The sequence below is a fragment of the Pholis gunnellus genome (assembly GCF_910591455.1).
Source record: "Pholis gunnellus genome assembly, chromosome: 16".
Lineage (NCBI taxonomy): Eukaryota > Metazoa > Chordata > Actinopteri > Perciformes > Pholidae > Pholis > Pholis gunnellus.
The window spans coordinates 11,692,906-11,718,874 of NC_136543.1; the positions used below are offsets into that span (position 1 = coordinate 11,692,906).

Here is a 25,969-nt window from a genome sequence, read left to right on the forward strand (position 1 = left end):
GTCCATTAGCTGCAAGTAGTTCAACCAAAGGGTGATTTCCCCTGCTCAAATTATTCATTTGAAGATGTTAAGAGGCCTGAAGATGAAAAAGTATCACATATTTTACAAGAAAAAGCCTGGTTGCATCAATAATTCAGGTAGCAGAAGAAAAAAGAAATCTTTAAGATATAGTATCTCTGGAGGAGTGGGCGTTAGAGGGTTAAACATCTTGCGATCCCTTTGGTGGGTCCTGATCACAGGCTGGGAGCCACTTCCTTATACAATCATATCAGATGATGCGAACTATGAAGCAACATCCGCAGAGACTACACACGAGCCATTCATTGAAACAAATCTGGACGAAGCAAATGTCTAATTTCCCCACGAGTTTCTCATGTCGGCTGACGATTCGTTAAAGTCTTCTGACAGTGATTCATTCGAGTTAATCAGTGTCCCGTGATAAACATCTGATTAGGTCACAAGCATTCAGTCTTTGTGGCCCATTAAGACCGAGACCATATGCTGCTTTTGCCTTATCGCACCCTGCCTAATTAGTGTTCGATATCAAGAGCCGTTATGATACATGAAGAATCAATCGACTGTCTGACGGCGCCCGCGGTCCCATTTGGCTTACAGTCATTGGCCAGAAACCGCTCCAAGGCTCGGGATTGGCTGCCAGTTTGCGAAAGTCAGTCAACCAATGGGAAAGAGCCAAGAGAGCAAGGCAAGGTCAGCTGCTCAGGGTGCCCCTGGAGCAGCAATTTGTTTACCTCCTCTGTTTGTGTGTGTGTGTGTGTGTGTGTGTGTGTGTGTGTGTGTGTGTGTGTGTGTGTGTGTGTGTGTGTGTGTGTGTGTGTGTGTGTGTGTGTGTGTGTGTGTGTGTGTGAGAGAGAAATAGAGGTATGTCATGATAATGATATGCATCATGCCCTCTGCACACAGCCTCAAAAGTGCATCTTTCCATTCCAGATTGAATTACACGGGGCTGATTGGATTTTTCTCCTCCGCATCAAAGACAAAAACGTTCCTCTCCCGTTCTTCCCCCCCCCCCCCTTGCCTCTGGGTCCATCCATCCCATCATCACGCCATGCTTTTTCCTCTCAAGTATTCTCCATTTGCTCCTTTTCCTCTCTAAAACTCTGCCTTTCGTGCATCGATTTCTTCTCCTTCCTTGGGGTTTGTAAAGTCGCATGACTGTCATTACCCTGATTACACCAGCTGTAATTATGTGATGCTGCCTTGTGATTCACATCACTGTGTGTGTGTGTGTGAGAGATTCTCTTATATGTGTGTTAAGGTTTTTTCGATTTGGGGCTGAGAAGAGACCATTGATTACCGTTTCTGAGTGTACTCTGAGTGCCCCTCTCTCTCTCGCTCTAGGCTACACAAAGGCATCATGGTCCGCGGGGCGCTCTCTCTCACACGCAGCCACATTTCTGAGCCCCTTTTCAAAAGTTCCTTAGAAACACGAGAAAAGTTCCAGCCACAGGCGCCACGCCCTCCCACTGGCCCCGCAGAAATAGGCCCATTGAGCCAGGCTGTAATCACACACAAACACACACACACACACACACTCATATAAATCGGCATTCTGCTTCTCTCTCCGGCACTTCATAGAAGCTGCCACAAAAACACAGTCATTGACCCACCAGCCAACCAGCAGCATTCACTGCTCACTGCAACATTTCTCCAACCAAAACATCAATGCACACACACACACACACACACACACACAGACAACAATGCACACACACTTGCGCTCCCTGAACACCATGGACAAATCTTGTAACACACACCCTCATAAGCACACAAATACACGGTGGTGTATTGTGGAGTGTGGGAGCAGCAGTTGTGTCTGAATCTCAAGGCATTTCTGGCAACAGGACAGTGACACACACACACAAACACACACACACACACACACACTCTCTCTCTCTCTCACATGGAGATGCATGTTTTATAAGGTCATGTATAATGTAGGAGGATTCCACGCAGAGAGGCCTCATGTGTGTGTTTGTGTGTGTGTGTGTTTGTGTGTGTGTGTGTGAGCTAGCCTTGAGATGTGGTCTTTAATCCTGTTGGATTGTCAGATTAGTATAACAGCTGGGTCCTACATACAGATATACATCTCTCTGCCTCTCTGTCTCTGTATCACCCCTCCTCCAATCATACTGCTCCCCTATACACGAGATGAGTGGATCTACAGCATTAGTGTGTGTGTGTGTGTGTGTGTGTGTGTGTCCCAGCTCCAGTCCATTATGCGGTTTGGTGCCAGCTGATGTGTCACTACACAGTCATGTGATATCTATTGAGTCTAGTGTCAGCTGCTCGTTTTGTCAGAGATACTGAGACATTACAGGTTAAACACACAGTGTTCATTTATCCCATTTATAGTTTCAGTCGAGGTTCATTTCGGCATCACCTGTGGTTCCCGTGGTAACGGCAAGTGCCGTTAAACGAGCAGCTACTTAACCAGAAGCACAGCAGAAGAGCTGCCGTCGTATCTGTTTTAAAGTGCAGCCGAATAAACTCAGGTCGTTTTGAATTAATCAGTAAGTCAATAATCATTTCAATCGCGATCTCATTTCACGCTGCACGCGGTGACAGAAATGTCATTACGCTTTCATGATGAGCAATCCCAGTCGGCCCGAACCTCGGTAGCAAATACGTTGCCTTTGCTGTGACTCCTTCACAATGAAGCTACCTTGTGTTTGGTCACGTTAATGTGGAGCAGAAGCAGTGCTGGGTTTGCATTAGCTGCGGCCTATAATGCAGTTTTGATATCGCTGCAGGAAAGTGGGGCTGATATCGATCAGATAAGATTACATAACACAGGTGTGCATGCACTGTTTCCTGTGAATCTACAGTGCGTAGGTCGGCAATTTGCGGGAATGGCAGACTCCGCCACTTTCAATAAAAACTGCAATATAGAAGGGTACAAGAGAAAAAACACACAGCAGCAAAACATTAGCCAGCAAGTTGCTATAAAGGAAAGGTTCCCCACAGAATCAATGCAGATTCTATTTATTCAAGTGATTTATTTAAAGTGAACCTTGGTTTCTCAATTTTCAGTCACATCGTGACCTCTGCAATCAATGTTATGAAAGAGGGAGGGCAGGCAGCCTTCCACCTAATGAGGATTAATCGTCGAGCTAACAATGAAGCAAATGCAAAAGCCTTTGACTGATTTAAAGTAATGCTGCGCTCTGTTGGAGGTACACTGAACATTGTCATGAAGGGATTGTCATGGGTCTATTGTTTTGTAACGGATACATATAGATAAATTTTGAAAGTCTTTCTGCTTTCACTATTCCAGATGAGTGCCTCTCTCCTCCAGTCTGCACCTGTTCTAGCCCTGCAGTTCTCTGACCAAGCCATCCACTGTACCATATACCATATTTAGCAAATGCATTACTTTCCATAAGGTCGTTCATCACTTAGTCCTTTATATATATATATATATATATATATATATATATATATATATATATATATATATATATATATATATATAATCTTTTATATATATCCTTTGTCCTTATAACTCAGTGGAGAAAGATAATATTGGTGCTTGGATGGTTTTCAGTTTTGGTTTGGTGCTGCACCGAGACAGCTTTAGGGCCAGAGCGAGAGCTGGAATAATAAACAAGAGGCAATGTAATGACATCCTCCCACAGGTTGTGTTCGTGGAATTAATACGGCCAATGTGGCTGTGCTTTGGATCGGCCACGGTAGCGCTATCAGGAATCTGATCGTCAGAAAAGACTAAAAATAGTGGAGGGGAGAAAAAAGTGTTTCACTCATTTCCTGGCTGTTGTGCATGAGCATGTTTACAGGTTTGCTCGGTGGTTTACGTTCATTGGTCACAGGGATCACTCGTGTGTGAAAAACTGGGACAAACATGCCAGAAAAGATCAGAATGTGTTTGGCAGTGGACTAAATAGCTGTTTCTACCTTCCCACTCAGCGCTTCTTGCAGCAGTATGTCCACAAAGCCTCTTTTTTTTTTGCAGTTGAATAGCAGTTTTATTCCATATCTAAAATCAACATAAGCTGCAATAAATATCACACTTTGTTTTTGTTAAATACCTCAAATTAGGCTAAACACTGACATCTAAGATTCGTTTTGTATTAATCCCCATGTAGTCGTAGTTAATCCAAGACACCCATAACCACTTCCCATCTTTTAAACAGCTAATCAGTGTAAAATTGCTCTGCGGGTTCCCAACACAAAGTGATGCCTGCTTATGACCCCCTGCTGCAGCTGTTAAGGCAGAGAATCTCTTGACGCTCAATGATAATTTAACTTCGAAATCTGGGGCTGTTTTACAGGGTTTATGGCTGAAATACTCACTATTTCACAGAAGGCATTCATCACAGACGTTAAGTCTATGACAGTAAATTTATGCATTAGGAATAGAGCTGGAAAATCATTCTGAGGGATGCTGAATGGTTGTGACCCACAGGGTGAGGATTATTATATATCATTTATTGTATGCAGTCTTCTTGTTTAAAGGCACAATCCATGATTTTTTTAAAATATTGCCTAATTGCCACTGTTCATAGTTGAGTTTCAAAGCCTGCTGGGAGGAAATTATTGTGATTCAGAGGCACAGTTAGATTCTTTTAAAGAATGGATGCGTTACTGAATTGCGTCGGGTGGCCCTAAGCAAGAGTGGAAGTCTTAATAAAGTGACACTATTCTTTGGTGAGGGATCTATAGATAACATTTTTAACCTTAATATCAACTACTTGGTGATACACCTGATGACTCTGCTCTTTTGTTAATTTTTCCCTTATACAGCTGCACAGTGTACCTACCCAGGCTAGAGTTAACCTACTTTAAAGGTGCTGTATACGAGATTGGGAGCCTTTCTAATGCTGATTTTCAGGAAATCCTTTTTAAAATGAGCATTTCATTTAGATTGTTTCAGCCTCTCTTCATCTCAAGCATGAAACAAATTGTTTCAACCAATAACAGAACTTTAACCTGCAAAGTACCACAAAAAACACGCAAAACTACTAACAATGTGCAGAGGTGTTCGAGCAAGAAGGGGCCCTTTAATGTCCACGTGCCCAGGGGCCCAATAACTCAATATCTGTCCATGAATAAGGGAGTATATTTTAGGATTTTAAGTCACCTGGATAGACTCAGTGACAGATTTTCTTTGACTCACAGGAGTGCACCTGACTTTACAAGCTACTGTCTCGACATCCGACCCTCTCCGTGTGTGTGTGTGTGTGTGTGTGTGTGCTATTAGGTGTCATTGAGTGTGTGAGCAGGGTGACTGTGCAGAGGCTTTCTGTGCTAATCTCTGCTGAAGATGGCAGGTGTCTTAACCAGGCCACCACCTGGTAACCTACTCACACGCACACACACACACACACATTACCTGCCCTCTATCGCTCTCACATCTCCTTGTCTGACTGTAAGTGTGTTAGCGTCCAGGTTGGCTGCCGTCCAACCTGCCCAGCTGGTAGGAGACGAAGAGCATGGGCGGAGAGTGAGACGGCGTGGAAAAGCAAAAGAGGGAGATTAGAGGTCACCACTGACAGGCCCGGGAATCCACTCCGGAAAGAAAGATGGGTGCGGAACAGAAAACAGTAAACAGGCTGCATTTTTTTCCTGTAAGTGTGCGAGTAGTCGGGAGGTCATGTGCCAAGCAGTCTGACTGTTTCTAGATGAATAAAGAATTATCAACGGTCCATTTCTGTCAGCGAGCAGCGTTGGCTGCCCCCCCCCCCCTGTTATCAGTGTGGCTCCGCTCTGGAGGGAAGCAGACACAGAAACGGCCGTGAATCAGCAGCTGCTTTATGAAGCGTGGGCACTCCACCTACATTGAATTAAACTGCAGGGAGGGTAGAAATGTGGGCCGTAAAGATCACTTTGCCTCGTCGAAGGGCTGATCTGGGTCTCAAATTTCTGCCGGATGATTATTGTTTCGTGGCCGGAGCTCTCATGATGTGTTCAAGTGCATGGTTGACGTGTTTCACATCCAGCACTTTAGCTCAATCAGGACACCCACATGGAAGTTTAAGCCATTCATTGCAACAATAATGCGCAATTCAGTGTGCGGATTTGGCTCTGCTCATGTGAAGGGACAAATGTGAGCAAGCTCAACAGAGACAGACCCATGACTGAACACGTCATGTCATCAACATATTATGATTTGACAGTGTATTGAATGTACGACGACAAAATGTTTTTTTTAATGCCCGACTGAACTTCCCTGAAGCTCCAGTATTTGACGCTCTTCAAGTCGAGAGGTTGTCAACCTGACATCTCCAGCAGGTCACAGGATGACCTGCTGGAGATGTCAGGTTGAGGCTGAGGATTTGCAAGATGCTTTATTGAATCGGAAAGAAGAACAAATATTGGTCTTCCAAATTGGTTGTATTCATTCTTTCTGACTTGTCTTTAATCTTGCTTTTTGTTCTTGTGAAATTCACTTTCCTGGTCACTAAAAATGATTTAAGTCACAGTGAAACGGAAGTAAGAGCATCTTTATCTACAGAAATGTGATATATTTAGTATGTATGTGGGCCAGTTATAGACATACAAGAAATCAAATCTTATCTGATTTTATTAGATCAAAAGTGTTTTCAACCCCCAGTGTGATTTTAATGCGATGGGCGGGTTTAGCTAGTCACTCAAAATCATATTTGATTAGATAAATGTATGTATATGCTCCTTGGTTCAAGATGACTTATCAAAAATCATAGATCATTTAAGAAAGAGAAGAGATGGATTTATAGCTAAAAATAGAAGAGAGATACGCGATAACAGAGCATAGGTTTAGAACTGGGAAAATGTCTTTTATTTGTCAGTGTGTCATTCAAATAATCTGAGAGTTTAAAGGAGAAAATCTCTCTTTGGTGAAACTGCTCACGACTCTCATGCACCACCTGTGACACAGGTAGACACGGCAATGACAAAACATACCGAGGTTAACTCTCTGCATGGGTAGGACGGTGGTATGCTGAGGTTTAGAGTGTAATCACCTTTTTTATGGCCATAACATCTGTAATGCAACTTGGGAAAATATTGACGTTGATTTATTCCTTCCTGAGTAGTGTGATGTTAAAAAAAAAAAATGACATGAAAGAAAGAATACAATGGACGTGACCTCAATGTTTTTCATTGTATTTCTGTTCCCTCTTCTCCTTCAACACTGGGGATGCAGTGAATGGGGGCCGGTTAAAGGAGTGGGACTCACAGAAAGATGGTGCCAGAAAGCAGAGGGAGTATTCAAATGATTCTTCACAGTTTTGAGAGCTCAGAAATGCTGCAGCAGTTGAGAACATTCGCTCCGATGAAATCTCACATATTAAAAGCACAATTAACGATTATTTTTCTAAAGCAGAGCAGCATTGCGTCTACTGTATCAGGAGCTTAAAAATGCTTGTGTGTGTGTGTGTTTGCGCGCGCCAGGCATTGTGCAGCCGCAGCCTATCGGGTTACTGAGGAATGCATTTGAAGTCAATCACAATGAAGCTCTCTATCTGCCCAGCTAGCCCTGAAGGGGATATCTGAACTGAACCGGACCAGTAAGAAAATCAACCCAAAAAAGAAAATCATCTTTGGGTTACACACATCTACCACAAGCTGTGTGCGTTCGTGTGTGTGTGTGTGTGTGTTTGAAACCTGGTTTGGTGAATTGGTGTGTCTATATAACTACCTCTGCCTCCTATTGTTATCTGACTTCCTGCATCTTAGTGTTAGCTGAGCTGCATACACCCATTGTTTCTACAGATAAAACACACACCGCGGTCTTTATTTCTCCCACACTCAGGCTGGTAATTGTCATATAACCACACACACACATACACACACACACCCTCTCATTGTCAGGTTGCCACTTTAATATCACACACTTATAATTTTGAATTTCTTCACTCTGATCCTAAATTAAAATCTGGAACGATTCAGCTCCTGTGGAATGTTAATATCTGCGAAACCGCAGCATTGTCAGCACAGGTATAAAAATCTAAGTTCTTGTAGCTGTAAAACGAGCTCACACACACACACACACACACTGACAGAGTGGCTATAGTGCACAGGATGAAATGAATAGTGCAATGCATGATGTCAGCTTTAGATCAGGTTTCTACCTGAGTCACCGCAAATGTTGCAACCCCCTCAGAGGACACACCTGTGTTGACTTTGTCACAACATGACATTACTCCAACAAACAGATTCTTTTTCTGCATCTGTTTTTTTTTTTTTTTTTGTCCTTCAATTTTATGTTTCTCCATCTCCTTTTACAAAAGTATACATAATTATATATATATAAACCCCAACGCTCCCAGATTGTTTTAAAATGACTCCAACTGGCACCGCATGTCTTACAATGGCAGTGCTTCATATGCTGCCAAAAACCAGGATTGCATTCAATCCGCAGATCCAGTGGAATATGGCTGTCAACTTACAGTTTCCTTTTATAACAAATGGGAACAAAATGCAGTGGTGTAGGGAAATTGAGGGCAACATACAGACGATTTTGGCCCCGGGTTATGCGTGCGGTGGAGGAGAGCTCGTTGTGTTTCGTCGTGGTTTGTTAGCTATATGACGCAGGCAGAAAGTACAGCTGTTTATAGCTTCTGAAACGGAGACAAAATGCAGAGCTGGCCCAAAATCACTTAAAACACACACAAACACAGGTCTAAGGGACATGTGTGTGTGCAACACACGCACCACAAAGGAAACCTGTGATTATATTATATACAAACACACACACACACACACTCTAATTACATGCAGTGACGCACTACTGCTCGCCATAGCGTGAATTCACACTTAGAATATCTTCTCATAAATTAAACATGTCGAGACAGAGAGGGTGATTACATATTACTGTTAAAGGTAGGGTAAACATAGCCTCTGCAGTTGCAGTATGTCCTGGAGGTTGTTGTGTGTATAGGGGACTTGTAAAGGGGCCCCTGGGGTGGGCTTTGGGGTGGGGTGTGTGTGTGTGTTTAGTTAAGTATGTGTGTGTGTTTTTTTGGGGTCACGGTGAACTTAGGGGGCTAGCCTCGAGATAAGATATGTGAATTTAAGATGAAAAGAAAATGGGGCAAGGACGGGGATATACTGGCACAGAGTTTGTGGATCCAGAGGGGGGAGACGGAGGGAGGCAGGGTGGGAGGGACAGATAGCGAGGGGGGAGCTGGAGGAGCAGACTGTTTTGATGTTGGTTTTTAGGGTTGTTTATTTGACGTTACATAACACCTTTGCTTCTGTAGCTGGAGCTCTTATATGTGTGTGATAGGGTGAGTGCTGGTGTGTGTGTGTGTGTGTGTGTGTCTGGTAGCTTCTCACTAGAAGATGGAATTTTCTGTGAAAGGCAAAGGTTGCCCATAGCAACGGCCTTCATTGTAAAACTGATCCTTGGAATACACCAGACACAGACACACACACACACACACACACACACACACACACACACACACAGACACACACACACATATTCGCACCATGCTTGCACTGAAACGTCTTTTTAGTACTTTTCAGCACTTCCTGGTTTCGAGATCACCAGGCCTTCACACCACACACACACACACTCTCACACACACTCACACACACACACACACTGTTTCACATACACATTTACGCCCGAAGCGTGACACACGCACACTCTCATCCTTCCGCTTCGTGAAGCCCATATCCTCCGTGTGTCGAGGCTCCTAACAACTTCAAGTCAATTCCATTTTCATGAGGTACATATAGCGTTTCAACTCCACCTCACGCTGAGACGTGATGGATTGAGATGCTCGGGTTTCTAGATTCCATTATGCTTTTATTGGCTTTTAAAGGCATCGGGTTTCCTCTGTCTGGAGCCGGGGAGGAGCCTCGGCCTCTGTGTGTGCACAATTAGCATCACAGAGGCTGGTAAAGACACAGCTCTGCAGGGCCCCAGGATGGGCTTAAGATTGCTGAGGAGATAAGTTTGTTTTGGTCACATCTGCAGCAGTGGACTGACTGTTTTTCCATCACCTGGAGACAAAGTGAGCCCGTTGTTCTTGGCATCGCGACGTTGTGCTACTTAGCTGTTCAGTGAGCTGAATCTGGCCACCAAATTCAGTAATGGAAGAAGTATTCAGCTCCGTTAATTAAATAAAAGTAGCAATACCACACTGTAAAAAAGCATTGCAAGTTACAAGTATAAGTTCTGCGTCTTAATTTGTACTTAAATAAAAATACAAAATCATCAATATTATTATTGTTGTGATATTACTTAACAGACTTCTTGTATGTAGAAAGAGGTCGCTCGTAGTGATGAAGTATCAAAGTAGATTAACTAATTATGCAGAATAACACCTTTCAGAGTGTCATATTATTTCATAGTATAATACTATTAAACTTTGACTTTGTTTACTGTTTGGTAGTTTAATCTGTAACAATGCTTCATATTTTGTATATTCTGTATGTAAAGCCTTATTTGCAACGTAACCAGGAACCAGATAAATGTACTAGAGTAAAATAAAGTAAAATAAAAGGGAAATACAGTAGTTCTACATGAGTAAATGTACTTAAATACATTCTACCAATGACAAAATATAAGTATAAAAAACATTGAACATATTGATAGAGATTAAAAGACAGAGAATGCATTTCAAAATGAGTTTCTACATGGAATATATTTGCCTGCCAATACTTGAAATAGACACAGTCTTCAAGTACAGTAGCCGTACTTGTGTCTTGGAACACAGCGTGGTATGTACTGTAGTATGAAACGTATCTTTGTGCAGCAGTACGGGCGGTGTCTCGTCGTGCATTCATTTGATAGCAGTGTTAATTGACCCTTTGTGATGGGTGAGTGCTAACGCCTGTGTTTAAGCATCGCGGGGACGGGGGATTGAGGTCACGAGAAAGATGAAAGAGATGAGTGGAGAGAAACGAGGGATCAGCCTCACAGTGACCGCAGGCTGAGGTCACTCACTTCAGAGGTTCAACCTCCCCACACGATCAACGACTAATCTCTCTTACCTGACCCTGACGGAGGTTGCACTTTCCCCTCACAGTTGTGCATGAAAATATGTCTGGATTGAGGTGCAGTGATGAGCAGGGAGGAGGCTGTGAAATGATCCATGAGAGCAGTAGTTATTCAAAGGAGGTGGTGAATTTATCCCATTCAAAGTCCACACGAGTTACTGAAATGATGTACCGACAACAATGCTGATCATAAATTATGAAGTCATTTCTCTCGTGTCACTTCTAGTTAGAAAAAAACCAGGACGAGGACAGACAAAATGTCTTCAAAACGTGCCGTACAAACCAATGGGCGACGTCAAGAGACCATGTCCACCTCTAATATACAGCCTCACAGAGCTGCTAGCATGACTTTACACTTGTAGTCTTGTTCACTGTTTTGTGACATTTTATAGATCAACAATTTAGTGCAATTAGTCGATCGATTAGCTGATTGAACATGCTCTTGTTGAAGCTTTTCAAAGGTGTGGATTTGGTGCTTTTCTCTGTTTTATATCAACAGGGTTTCATACTGTTGGTTGGATGAAATAAGACATTTGTCTTTGGGAATATGAACGGAGCATTCTTCACTATTTTCTAACATTTATAGTCGAACAATTAATTGATGAATCGAAAATAAAATTGTGAGTATACCAGCCTCAGTTCAAAAGCTAACTGCTTCTCCATACTCTGCTACTTTACAGGCTGAGCATCACTTGTAACTGGCATGTAAGCACAGACTGAATGAAACCCCTCTCTCCTTAAAAGCTTTGATGTTCCTCTGCCAAAATCCCAGCTTTAGATGAACTCATTAAATATGCTCCTCTATGGAGCCTCAGACAGACAGATGTTACCCTGTCCACCATAATGCTCCCTGCACCTCCTGCGTGTGTGCATGTAATCTGCCAAAGTGGTTTCTCTATTCAAACCAAATGACAAACAGCCCAGTCATTCATGGTGAATAACTCTAATCTCTTTCATCTCTGTGTTTCTCCCAGGGACAGACTTGGTCCCCGTCTATCGATGACGAAGGCTCGACGAGAGACGAGTTCTACGACGATGAGGACCTCTACTCGGGCTCCGGCTCTGGCTGTAAGTAACTGTCTGTGTGTGTGTGTGTGTGTGTGTGTGTGTGTGTGTGTGTGTGTGTGTGAGGTTACACGCTCACGCCCTGGTTCTTTCAAACCTCGACAGCTGCTGGGTTTCAATCTACTGACCCTGAAGTCCCCACCCCCCCACAGCCTCTCCGTGTCCTCGAGTTATGGTCGCTCTAGTCGCCAGACTCACATGCATGGAGGCCACGCACACAGAGGCCACGCACACATATGGCTCAACGGACAGGTTTTGATACCGATTTATTGCACCTTTAAACAGAGACACACCCTTACAAACAAACAGCAACCCGGGCTCAAATTCCCCTACATCTTATTTGCTCTAATGAGATTACAGTCCACACAGATTAGGCCGTTGTGTGCACCTATCTGCAAGCGTATGTCTGCATTTGAGTGAGCTGGCTGTCTGCGTGTGTAGGAATTACCCACTTAACGTAAATCACGTTGGTGTAACTCAATCTGATTTTCTGATCTGGCAGTTGAATCCTGACCATGGCTCTCTTTATTTAGCATGACTCATTGAGGCCTGCCTTCGGTTCAGGCTAGTGGCGAGCGCGCTCAAAATAAACTAGAAAAATGCAATCAGTAGAGTGGAGAGATCTATGCCAGCTGTGTCTGCAACAACTACTGCTGTAATGTTTGATTGAATGAATAAAAAACACAATTTCCCCCTTTATAAACCTCAAGCGTATCTGATGTTTTTCACTCGTTTTAATCTATGCAGCTGTTTGCGCTGTGAGGCAAACATTTTGTTCTGTAAACTGTTAGCTTTGTTAGCTGTACTAGCCCTGTTAGCGCTGTTAGCTTTACACACCGAAGGACTCCCATCAGCTACCAACATCTAACTAACTCCGTTGTAGTCAGCGCCCAGTTCAGTTTGTCATTTGCTAAGCAATAGTTATATCTACATACGTTCATGGATAAAATTGTTTTACCTACTCATGTAAATCAAGAGAGGAAGAATTCGTAGTCCGTAGATGTAAGAAATAGTGCAAACCGAAGCAGTTGTTGTTCACAGACCTGACCAGCAAGTTAAGACGAGCGAAGAGTCAGTAGACAATAATGGTCAATAAAAAAGGTTTTCAAAAAGTATGAATCACTGCAACTACGAGACGCCTTTAGCATGCATTAATAAAGAAGCACAAAAAATAATAGGCTGATGGGCCCAGGAGATTAGCCGTGGATGGACAGACACACACACACACACACACACACACACACACACACTAAAGCACGCATGCACACACACGACCTAATACACAATCTCCTGGAGGAGATAATAATTACAATTCAGAGCAGGAGAGTGCAGCAGAGGCACCCCCTGTGGCTGAAGCTGCTCAGCAAATTGCTTTATCTCCAAAGCTCATTTACAACAGACAGATGTGCATTCTGTGTCACCGCTGCGTCCGAATGTGGCATTTTGAGGCGCCTGATAAGTTTAACAGAAGCTGCATTGTTCGAGTCCATTTCGATATCCTCTCCGGCTCCTCTGTCAGCCTTCATGTCTTTGTGCCTGTAAATTCAATTTGTTTCTCTTTCAACCTAAGGAGCTTCCCTGCTATAACAAAATGAAAGGTGGTATAATACTATTATGAGATTTAAGAAGGAAAAGGATTAGTCTGCGCCATCGTCAATACCGCCTCTTCTCTTCTCTTCTCTTCTCTTCTCTTCTCTTCTCTTCTCTCCTTTCCTCTCGTCCAGACCATGTCAACACTAAGCTAGCTGATTTTGACAGTGCTGTTTGTGTGCATTCACTTCAGTCTTTTTAGGTAATTTTTGTAAAAATCCATTCTCTAAAATGTCAAAACAAAAGGAAAACTGTATTTTTTTCTCACTTATTCAGTCGGCCCTCAAGGAAACGGCACATCACAGCGAACATCTGGTGAGGAGAGGGACAGACAGCCTTGTCTCAGTTGGTTAAACCTCCGTTCTGCGCTCCATGTTTTAATACATTTACTGTAGTTGTCGTCATTTACATATTTTTGTGTTTGTGTTGTCACATAGCTAAACGAGCAGAAAATAGCTATTTGATTGCGACTGTGATTGCTGTGCTGAGTTGTCAATAAAATCAAGACAGCACTTTATGATCCTAAAGTGATTTGACAAAACAAACGAGCTGTGCTGTGTGATCGGGTGTATGGACTTTTAAGATGAGAGGGGACAGACTGTTGTCTTTTTAAAGGAGCACGGCACTGATTTTACACATAAAGCTCAGTTTATTGTCATAGAGAGTACTCCAGTTTTGTATAATTTCTTCAGTAGATCTGTAGGAGCAGCCCTAAAAAAAAAATGTCACAGCAATGCCAACAAAGACCTCAAGGAGCGTCGAGTTGGACGTTACCGGCGTTAAGAAGCGTCTTACTAACCAGGGAGGCTCTCGCGTAAAGACAATATCTAGTTTCCAGCATTTTTGTAAACTGATTAATTTGATCATTAAAAGTCAGGATATCTTGGCCTCTTTACAGATTTCTGACCATTCTTTTTTTTTTGCCTGTGCATTGTGAGTCCTCCAACTAAGAGCGCAAGGCCTTTCTCACAGCGGCCATTTTGAGATGTCATAGCCGGGTAAACGAGTGTATTTCATCAAATTCATTATGGTCCCATTCTATTTAGTTTTCCCCGCAGTGAAATGAAACAAGAAGTGCCCAAGTCCCACCGTGCGATGCGTCACATTTTATAGATCCCAAAAATATCACGCAACACTACACCTGCTATTGACAATACGAAGTGAAGGTGACTTATAAGTGACTGAAATCTCAATTTATAGCTCCGTAGAGAGTAAATTAGTGAGTGTTTGCTATGCAGCGAGTAGTGAATGAGCGTCAGAGGGATTGATTTCAAACACAGCCGTAGTCTCAGTTTCTGATTTACTGTTTGTGTGAGTGTGTGGGTGCGTTGAGTAATAAAGGGGATGTGTGAATGAGTGAGACATTTTTTTTACTCCCCTGCTGGTTGTTTTTTAATTGGTTCATTTTTAAATTAAAAATCCTCTCTTCTCCTCTCCAGTTCCTGGGATCGGTGTGAGGCCGACATCGGCGGGTGTGTCCTTCACGACAGAAGAGCCCCTCCTCCTCTCCACCACGCAGGCCACTGGCCCCGCCCCCTCCGCCTCACCCGCAGCCGAGCCGAGCCCCAACCCGGAGGAATCCACCGCCACCCCGCTGCCCACCGAGGCCGATGGAGAGAGTGGTATATTCTGGGAAAGAGAGCGGGAGCTGGAGAAGGAGAGCGAGAGCGAGTTAGAGAGGGAGAGAGAGAAAGAGCAAGAGACGCAGAGGGAACTGGAGAACGAGAGAGAGAGGGAGAAACAGTTGGAGAGGGAGAGAGAGAGGGAAAGAGAGAGGGAGCGGGTCCGAGAGATGGAGAGAGAGAAGGAGAAGGAGAGAGAGCGCGAGCGAGAGAAGGAGCGTGAGAGAGAGCGAGAGAAAGAGAGAGAGAGGCAGAAAGAGCGTGAGCTTGAAAGAGAGAGAGAGCTGGAGCGCATCAGGGCCGCCGCCGTCCAGACCACCGTCGCCCCTCGATCCCCTGCAGCCATCCCAGTGGCGACCACCAACCCGGCAACCAGCCCTGCAGAAAGTGCGGCGCCCTCTGCCGGCTCGGACGACCTGAGCACCACAGAAGAAGAACAGGACGTCTACCTGTCACCTGAACCCTCAGCCTTTTTCCCAGGCTTTGACATGGAAACCACCACAGAGGAAGACATGTCCACTACGGCAGAGACCACCCCCGAGCCCACGACAGCCGCACCTAGCACCGCCGCCACCGCCGCCGCCACCACTGACAAGACCAGGTTCCCCTTCAGGCCCAGGGTTCCCATGACCACAGCCACTCAGGCGGGGCCAACAGAGAGAACGAGCCGTCCACAGCAGCCTTCAACTACACAGGTGAGACTGACAGAGTAGATGTTAATATAGATTAGGAGCAGTGTCTATATTTAGAGTCTCATCACCCACCACAAGAAAAAACACCAAACTCAACAGCAGGGAGTAGAGAGCATTTTTCATATTGGAAACAAATCCAATAAAAAAGACCAAAACCAAAGTCAGCTTAATACTTTCACTACTGATGATTGTAACGATGATTTGAATCAGCAACTATTTGATCAAAGAATAAGTGAATAAGGCCACAAGTATGACCACGGACTCGCTTAGCTCTGTACTAATGCGCTCATTCCGGTCGGTGCCAATAAACTGTTCAGGTTTGATACCAAACACTTCTTCCGACTGCCTCATTAACACTGACAGCTTAATTATTTACAGACCAGGGCAGTTTCTCCGATTGCCGCGCTTCTGTTTATTTGCAGCCGTCCTGCATTGAAGCGTGAAGCATTTACATTTGTTTTGGTTTTCCACATTGTAATTAGGCTGCCAGATTTTATGAAGTGTGTTTACCCGTTGGACAATATGAAACTTTCCACCAACCAGAACATACAGAGGCTCATTGTTTCCAAGGAGAACATATGCCATGGAAATGTTCTGTGTTGGTTTGGATAAGTTTCAGAGTAGTAGCACCGTGGAACAAATGTGATTACATCAAATGCAGATTTCCTGTCGTTAGTCTCACTTTTCTCTCTCGGTCTCAGGAGGGCAACAACGAGGCGGGTGCTGTGGGGCCGAGTGGAGACTTCGAGATCCGCGATGATCGCCGTAATGATCTCGGTCGAGGTATAATGCCAGTGGATCCCGATCTGATCGGCAACACGGTGGACGCCGGAAGCTCTGCCGCCCAGCTGCCACAGAAGAACATCCTGGAGAGAAAAGAGGTCTTGATAGGTAAGAACATCTGTCAATGAAGTTAATACTAATGATGTTTTTTGTCCAAATATTTGTCATGCGGCTCTGTGTCTGTCAAATGAACCACTTGGTAGCCACCTCTTAGATCAACAGATTGCGTTTTCCCCGTTGCCTGCTGAGGTCTTTCCCTGCTTTCTGGGAGCTGCTAAGACAAACTGGCGTCCACGTAGTGCAGATTCATCACAATAACTGAATGTGCTACTTAGCCCCGTTTGACCCGTTGAGAACAAGCAATCCTCTTCTTGGCTTATCCAACCCCTCCTTTTCCCTTCTTTTTCCCATCATTTCCCCTCTGGGTTAATCCAACTTCGTTTCAAGTGCCCCCCTCTCCTCTCCCCAAAGAGCTGGTGTAGAAAGTGAGAGACCAGCCAACTTGCCTGACCTGACTGGCTCTCTGTTTCTCCTTCAGCTGTTCTGATTGGTGGACTGCTGGCGGTGGTTTTCGCTGATTTCCTGGTCATCGGTAAAGAGCAGGAGGCAACAGACTTTAGACTAGACTGTCTGTATGATAGAACCATGTCAGACTCATACATTCATGTATAGCGCTGTACATGTATAGACACTGTATTCACTTTTATCTGTGGGAATAACACGTTAAAGAACACGAGATAAACAGGGATTGGCAGGTATTAACCCCCTTTTCACACTGATTCAATCTACTTCATGGCAAAGTTTGTCAGGTCATGAAGGTAAAATAGAAATTCAGCATTAATTTACATTTTTATAAATGAAACAATAATATTTCCATTTCAGTCAGTCTTATTTTTGCCCAAGCCAGATATTTCAGATTAAATGGTACTTTGATTGCTGTTTCCCTCATATTGTTTTTCACCAAAAACTATTGTTATTCTGCCTTTCGCCCTCCCTAAATCTATGCAATGTTTCACACAACTGTGGCGGGTGCGTCATTATTTTAACAAGACTAAATCTAACAAGAGTGTGAAGTTTGCACGTTCTCCCTGTGCTATCCGGGGTATCTCTGGGTTCCTCTCACACTCTAAAGACATGCAGGTTAGGTTATTTGTTGACTCTAAATTGCCTGTTGGTGTGAATGGGTACAGCCCTGTGATTTGGTGGCGACCTGTACTTCGCCTATGGCTCCAACCTCTGTGCGATCTTGTAAAGGAAAAGCGGTTACAGATAATGGATGGATGGAAATCTATACAGCCCTGCTACAGGGTATTATGGATTTACAGACAAGTTGTAACTACAAATGGTGCACTTGAACATGTGCAATTCATACTTTTCATTTCCAATATCACCTTTGTCTTCCACAGTAAAATCAGGGATTGTAAAAGTAGATATTTATGCACAGTGTCACAAAAAGTCTTCACTATCTGACTAAGAAAATCTGACTAATTTGATTTGATAACAAGAGATATTGTGAAAAGTCAAGAATACTTTTGCAGTGACAGTGCATGATGAAAAGTTACGTTATTTTAAATAGCCCAGCCTGTGTACTCTGATATTGGCAGAAATGGAATAAACAAAGTAAACACCTCCCACACAATGAATAGAAACAAAGTGTTCCTCAAGCCTTTTGGAAAATAAACAGTTTGTTCTCCGTTCTGGCATTAAGACCGATAAGTTTAACGAGGGAAAGTTGTTGTTTTTTTCCCCCATTTGATGACCACACAACCTATCGCACGCAGCAAGAGTGCATTAGCGACGTGTGCGGAACAAGGTGGTTAAATGCAGCGGCTGCAGTTCGGTCACACCGGCCCCATCGTGCTAAACTACCATGTAGCACTGCAGGGCTGCAATTTAGCACAAAGCTGTTGGCACATTCAGGCTCATCAGTCTCCACTTAGCAGCTAGGTGATAGTGATGCTGTGGTAGTTTTGCTCTGCTTTCAGGCTAGGAGTGTTTGATGCAGTAGTGATGTAGTCTGCTGCAGAATGTGGCTCTAATGGTGTTTTAGTGTTTGTTGGACTGTTTTTTAGGATCTGTAATGTTCTGGAAGGTTTTTAAGGTTTTCTCTTTCTTCCTTCTTCCTTCAGCGGTGATAGTGGGAGGAGTAGTGGGCGCCTTGTTTGCGGCCTTCCTAGTGATGCTGCTGGTGTACAGGATGAAGAAGAAGGACGAGGGAAGCTACACACTGGAGGAACCCAAACAGGCCACCGTCACCTACCAGAAACCAGACAAGCAGGAGGAGTTTTACGCATAACACTCAGAGAGACTGCCAGAGAGACGCACCGCACGCCGAGGGAGAGAGAAAGAGCGAGAGAGAGAAGAGAGAAAGATACTCTAAGCCCCCGTACACCTCGCCCTTTTCCTCCTCCTCCTCTTCTTCGTCGCCTCCCCCTTTGTCTGCTCACCTCTCCTCATCCCTCTCTCCTCTCGTCTCCAAAACACTCGAGAGCGCCTCTCTCTCTGCGGACTTGGAACTTTCTTTTCAATGAAAACGAAAAAAGAGGAAAGAAAAAAAAAATCAAAATATATTCTGAAAAAATAACACGTACACATGAGATGTTTTTAAAGTAAATGTTGTTATTACTATTCTACAGATTCTCTTGTTGTGTATGTAATGATATGATTATTTTGTAAGAAAAACAAAACAAAACACAAGCTCTTAATCTGTGTTTTCCAGCACAAAAAAAGGTTCCTCCTCTGTTTTTTTATGGGGCGATTGAAAAAGGCTAAAGGGAGAGGAGAGGGGCGAGGAGAGGGGCGAGGCGAGCAGAGCGAGACACAAAAGAAAAAGAGAGCGATGGGCCTCGACTCTGCCCCTCACCCCCCAAAAACACACAGAGCGTCTGGTTGGCCGCACAGAGCCCAGGGTCAAAGGTGAGAGGAAAGGTCTCTTTTGTGCCTTCCATCCCTCTGGTGCTCAAAGACGCATACGCACATCCATACAGCCACATAAACACATGCTTACATGCACATGCATACACACACACACACACTTGTATCTGCTTGAAGGTGGCTCGGACCTCTCTCTCTGTGCTCGGCCAACCAGAAAACAGCGCTCAACCCTCGATGTGTTTCACAACGTCGAGGAGCCGCTGTGGAAACATTGGCTGGTTAGAGGTTTGCTGACTCGTCCAATCTGCTCCTCTAAGCTGTACAAAGACTAGTTACGGATAGTAATAACAACCAATAATATATCAATGTTTTGGGCTGGATGGTGAACAATAATAATAATGATACCGTAATAATAATAATAATGATTATAATACTTAAACAGGAGGATGTGTATTTAGCAGTTTAAAAAAAAGTTTATATGTAAATATCAGCATATCCTTTCTGGCATCACTAATCATCTGCATGATCATGAAGAGTTTTTATTCATCACATCCGTCATCACTTTAGATGAGCTGTGCTCTCGTCAGCCACACACACACACACATACACACACATACACACATACACACAAGTGCAGATATATAACTTGCTGTGCATTTAGAGCCACCACACAGACTTTAAGTATACCATTAATCATATCATTCAAACGCATATCAAACCCATCATCCTCATCATCATCATCATCATCGTCATTGTGATAGTCATCACTTGTGATACGAGCGAGATCAGGTGGTTTCAATATGTTATTGATTAGTTATTGATCAGTTGCCGGTTGGTTTAGAGTTTGGTCTGTTTGTGTAAAAGCACAACTACGTGTCCAGTCATCACGTCATCCGATTACCCCCCCCCCCCCGACCCACCCCTACACGCACCTTTGGCATGCCTCACTTTCTTTTTCTTCCACCATTGGCTCTCTGTTTGGGGATGGGAGGGGCCTCTGGGAAGCAAGGGGGGGCTTTAATGAAAAACCAGGAAGTGTGAATCCATCGCAGGAAGTTGCTCCCAGATGTGCTAATTCAGTCAAAAATCTTTGATGAAGTCTTTTGTCAGTAAAGCTTTGGTCATGAGAAGAAACAGACTTTGAATTAGTGTTTACGGGGTCAACTTTAACATGCTTTTGGGTTCTTTTTGGGGAGGGGACAATGGAGGACAGGGGTTTGGTTTGGGAAGGGGAATGTCAGAAGGAGGGCTGTGCTTCTATCTAAGAGATTGTAACAATAACCACACCAGTGCGACTGGGCTAGTAGCTTCTATTATACTCAGTACTGTAGAACAAAAATGCATGGGAGTCAAAACTATACTAGTCTGTGTGTGTGTGGATGCCTGTGTGTGTGTGTGTTTTTGTGCGTTTGAAAGAAAAGAGGGGTGAGTTAAAGTTGGAATGTACTGTGGTCGAGTGTGTGTTTACCTACTCCAGCAGTTCTCACGCTCTTCCACAGACAGGTAACGCACCTCCTCCACTCGTGTGTGTATGTCGCCTGCCCCCTCGCCAGTGTGAGAATATATGTGTGTGTGTGTGTGTGTGTCTACACCTCATCTTAACACGCCACCTGTGTGTATGTGTGTGTATGCCTGAGTGCTTCACCTTGGTATTTCACAGCAGACTCTTGTGTACACTGACTGGCCTGTCGACGTGCGTGTGAGTGTGTCTGCGAGTGTTTCGTCTGTTCACTGCTGAATGAGGGGCAGCTGGTCCCTCACAGTGGCTTTCACACACACTGACTGTGTCTTTTCACTGTCCGACTGTCTGCCTGTCTGTCTCTCTGCCGCAGTACAGACGGGCAGACAACACGCCACTTTCTCACAGGCAGGAATGATCTTAACACGTACTGTCTTTTTTAAAGTGACTGTCAAAGTGTAAACATGTGTTTGTACCCATCTAAGCCTGCGTAGCCAAATAAGACGTGTGTGTTTGTGTGTGTGTGTGTGTGTGTGTGTGAGAGAGAGAGGGTGAATTTGTACGTGTGTGAGTGTAGGTATGCATGTGTGTGTGAAGCCCGACGGAGGCTACACTACTCTATGTTTGCTGTTCCCATTCCTGTTTTTATACATTTGCATTTTTTTAAGGCTGAGTTTCTGTCATTGGCTGAGTGAGCGAGAGGAGGCGGATCCTCCACGCCACCGCCCTGTCACTAATCTGCCACTCTGTTCCAAATAAAAAACCTGGTTGGGTAAATCTCTCCTCTCTTGTCTTTTTTTCAATGTCAGTGGATACATCAAGACACTGCTGTTAGGTGGACTTTGCTACCTCTGGAGAGAGCCAGGCTAGCTGTTTCCTCTGGTTCCAGTCTTGATGCTAAGCTGTGGCTGGTATTGATCTCGTCGTCTCCCTTCTGGCATTTTGTAAAATGTCAAACTATTCCTTTAAGTGCAGTGCACTCACCAGTCAACACATTGCAGCTTCATTATTTGTCCGGAGATCTATCTAGGCACCATGTGAGCTCAATATAAACTAAAATAATATTGATTTTGACACAGATCTAAAAGATAAGGCAACAATACCAGACCCACTTCAGTTGATATTGTACTGTAGTTGCGCTAATTCAGTTACAAATGCACCATTCATTGAATTACCCAAAACAATTAATGGGCAGGGAATTTGCTGGGAATTTATGGAGCCTCTAGGGGTCAAAGTAATCTGTCTTTGTTCATTAATATAATCATGACTTGTCCAGGGTGTACCCACCTCTCACTAAATGTCAACTGGGAGAGACTCCAGCCCCCTGTGACCGTGCTAAAGGATAAGCCTGTGTAGATTATAGGTGAAAAGACTGAAATGCTTTACATAATACATTACATAATTAATCACTAGAATTTTACATTTTAGGAAGCTGTTGTTGATCAGAGTGCCCTGTTGGCGTTATCCCCACAGGTACCTGAAGTTGTCAGAAGAGCTGCTTAGGTACTTTTCAACACAAGTACCTTGCCTTCTCTCTCCAGCCCCTAATTAACGCTGCAGTCTACTAAAAGGTCTACATAGATTAAAACGTAATCTAAACCTCTTTCGGTGTGTAGCCGTGCAGATTAGATACATTTTATTTGCCGAATATCTGTCTCTGACAATTGTATTACTTAAATGTGTTTCGTGGTGCTCACATCAATTATCAAATTTCAGAAATAGCAACTGCCCTGGATACTCTCCAGAATTCAGAGATTCCACATAACAAGTTCTCTTGGTAGAAAGTACTTAAATTCCAGTGAAAAGTGTTGTCAGTGTGGTCTTTGGATGAAACCAAACTAACCAGGACACGGAGTTGCTGGAGAGACACACTATTGTTGAATTATTTACGTGTGATATTTCAACGTCGTGAGCGTTACAAAGGAAATTCCATTTGTTTTCACTCTGCTGGGGTGGAGGAATAATTCTCAGGGACAGAGATCTCAAAACAACAAAAGGACTCAGAATGGAAGCAGTAGATTTAAAAAAAAATGGCTGCTCAAAATTACAATATGTTTTAGTAACATACAATCTAAAGAACTTGCATGCAGACAGGAAGTCTGCCTCTGGCCTTCATACCATTTCTGACCCAGTAACATTACACACAACCCTACATGCCATGGCGCTCTCTGACAGAGCTACTGTGTGTGTATATAAATATATATCTATATATATGTGTGTGTGTGTGTGTGTGTGTGTGTTTAGTTATATGTGTGATTACAGCCTCTTAACAGCCTATTTGCTGACCTCGGGAGGCCCTCATGGGAGAAACAGCCAGAGATGTTATTATTCTTAAGCCATCGTATAAAAATGTACTTATGAACTGATTAGATAAACTGTCTGTGGGGATTTGTGAGCACAAAGGAAAGAAAAACAGTCTAAATGGGGCATCAGTTTATATTCTCTGCATCAAACCAGATGAAACCAAGGTCACCTGATGTGGAGGCGTAACAGGGAGTCTTGCAGACGGCCTTTCCCCGGATCCAGAGAAGACAACAAGCTGGCCTTGGGTAGAGGGCTCCTGAAATGGAAACATGCCTCTCACAGGGGATGAGGGGGGTTTTATGTGAGCCCTTTTCTGTTTGGGAGGGGGAGAAATGGGGAGTTGAAGCTGAACAGTAGAGTTGGGACAGACAGAAGAAGATTCATGTGCCTGGGGTCCAGTTAGTACCCCATCTGGTGGGTAACTGCGGAACAACTGAAACAAGACAACCTGATTTTAACCTGAATAACAGACAGTGAGATGTTATGTGTATTTTATTTTACAAAGACTATTTGTTTTGTTTTAGACCTTTGTGGAATAAGAAGGTCAGAGGATCTTCATTACATATTTTCAACTTAATCTAACATTTTGTATTCACTAACTCCTTTCAGACTTTCTTTCTTGTAACTTACTGCACATTTTCTTATTTAAAAACTTTGGTTGAACTGGTCACAACTGGGTGCATCATTTTTAACTGACAGACAAAAGGTTGTAAGTGAACATTGTTTTGTGTGAAGGAGTCAAAAGGCCAAAAGTCTTGATACTCTTTAGTGTTACTTAAATTTTCTGGTGTTTTTAGATTTTAGGACACAGAAATGTCTGAATAAAATATCTGAAAAAGCTGCGAATCAGCGTTTAACATTTGAGTCAACCTTCACTGAAAACCTAAAACACATCATAATGCGTTCAAGGTCTTTTATTAACCTCCAGTATAATTTTATAGTGATATTATTCACAGTGACATGATTCTTTTTAATAGGCTTCATTGATTTTTCATTTTTTATAGGCTATACCTAATCTTACAAAGAATGACTGTGATAATAACAGTCAATTTCATTGACTCCACACGAGTCCCAGCATAATTAACATAATTGGCACATTAAAGTGATACATTGGAAATCACGAAGGGACCGGGGAAGGTCTCCGTTTTTAAGTTATGTTACAATCCGTTCACACATTGGCATTACAAATACATACCTTTAAGTAAAAGTACCAATTCCACAATGTAAAATACTCCAGTATGAGGAAAATGTACTTAAAGTATCAAAAGTAAATGTACTCCTGCAGAATAATTGCCCCTGTGACTAAAATATAATCTCATGACATTATTAGATTTGTGATTCTGATACCAATATCAATACACAAGCTGCATTTTAGCTGGTCAGGATGGAGCTATAGTTTTAACTTGAACAACTTTATGTTCAGTTTAATGTTTCATGCAGTGGTTCCTAACCTGTGGGTCAGGACCCCTCCATGGAGTCACAAGATAAATCTGGTGGGTCGTGAGATGATTAACGGGGTAAGAAAAAGTTAAATTATGCTACACTGGACTTTTCTTCAATCTGTCCTTTGTAATGAAATATATAATATATACGATTGAATCGCTTTACCTCTCTGTCCTTGAACTGTTATTTGAATGAAACCATCTTTATTGAGAAGCTTATAGAGGACATCTTTCTTCTCATAGACATCTGAACTCACTGCTTTTTTCTAAGGGGTCCTACGTCAAAAGAGGTAATAAAAAAGTGTGTTTAATCTTTAATAATGTGTTGTATTTTATAAACTTATCAAATGTTTTTTTAAATGGAAAATCTTAATCTGAAAAGTAAAGCTATAGCAGCCAAGTAAATGTACCGTAACGAGCATTACATTGAAATACTCAAGTAAAGTACCTCCAATTTGTACTTAAACACAGTACGGAGTAAACATACAGCTGCTTTCTATCACTGGCACATATATTCTTCTTGTCTCTATTTCAACACATTTTCTTCAACAAATATATATTGTATATTAACTCGACATAAAGTAAAATAAAAAATGAGAGATGAAAACCTTGCAAAGCTTTTATATTTTAACAGCTTTTTTGTTGATAGATTTAGCTATAGATTAACTGGATTGCTGGACTAATCAGCTCAGTAAACTTGTAAATGCTAATTTATTCATAGAAAATAACAAATACATTGATTTAGTCAAACAGAGAGTCAGACTTCCTGTCACATTCAGTGAATAACAACAATACACTTTTCTTACATTGTGTAAATTGAACGTGACAGTTTGTATTCATCCTCTATCTCCCAGACTGTATGGATTTTGATTGGAGATGTTCTGGTCACTGATTGGCTGTTTCAGTTTCCCCCTTCACGCGATAATTCTCCGTCACACACTGCTGAGGGAGGGAGGCTAATCAATCAATCAACCTCATTAGCCTCCGGTCCAGGAGCAAATCGCTTCGTGACCCTGTGCTGCTTAATTGATTATTGGTGCAAGTTTATTGGTTTTGACTGTCGCAATGGAGGAAGACTGTGATGTGGCTGAAGATTTTGGTAAGGACATTTAGGCTGCCTTTTAATTGTTTTATTGGTTTATTGGCTGGCTCGGGCCATTTCCCCCT

The 25,969-nt window shown here is 43.1% G+C and overlaps 1 protein-coding gene across 1 annotated transcript in view; it reads left to right on the forward strand.

Moving 5' to 3' along the window:
• sdc3 (syndecan 3) overlaps positions 1–21,827 on the forward strand; it is a 33,868-nt gene extending 12,041 nt beyond the window's left edge. The window contains exons 2-5 of the mRNA XM_079175680.1: positions 11,946–12,039; positions 15,066–15,943; positions 16,642–16,831; positions 18,853–21,827. Coding sequence (XP_079031806.1) covers positions 11,946–12,039; positions 15,066–15,943; positions 16,642–16,831; positions 18,853–19,019 — 1,329 coding nt within the window. The 3' untranslated portion in view covers positions 19,020–21,827. The remainder of the gene's footprint in view (positions 1–11,945; positions 12,040–15,065; positions 15,944–16,641; positions 16,832–18,852) is intronic.
• The last annotated feature ends 4,142 nt before the right edge of the window (positions 21,828–25,969 follow it).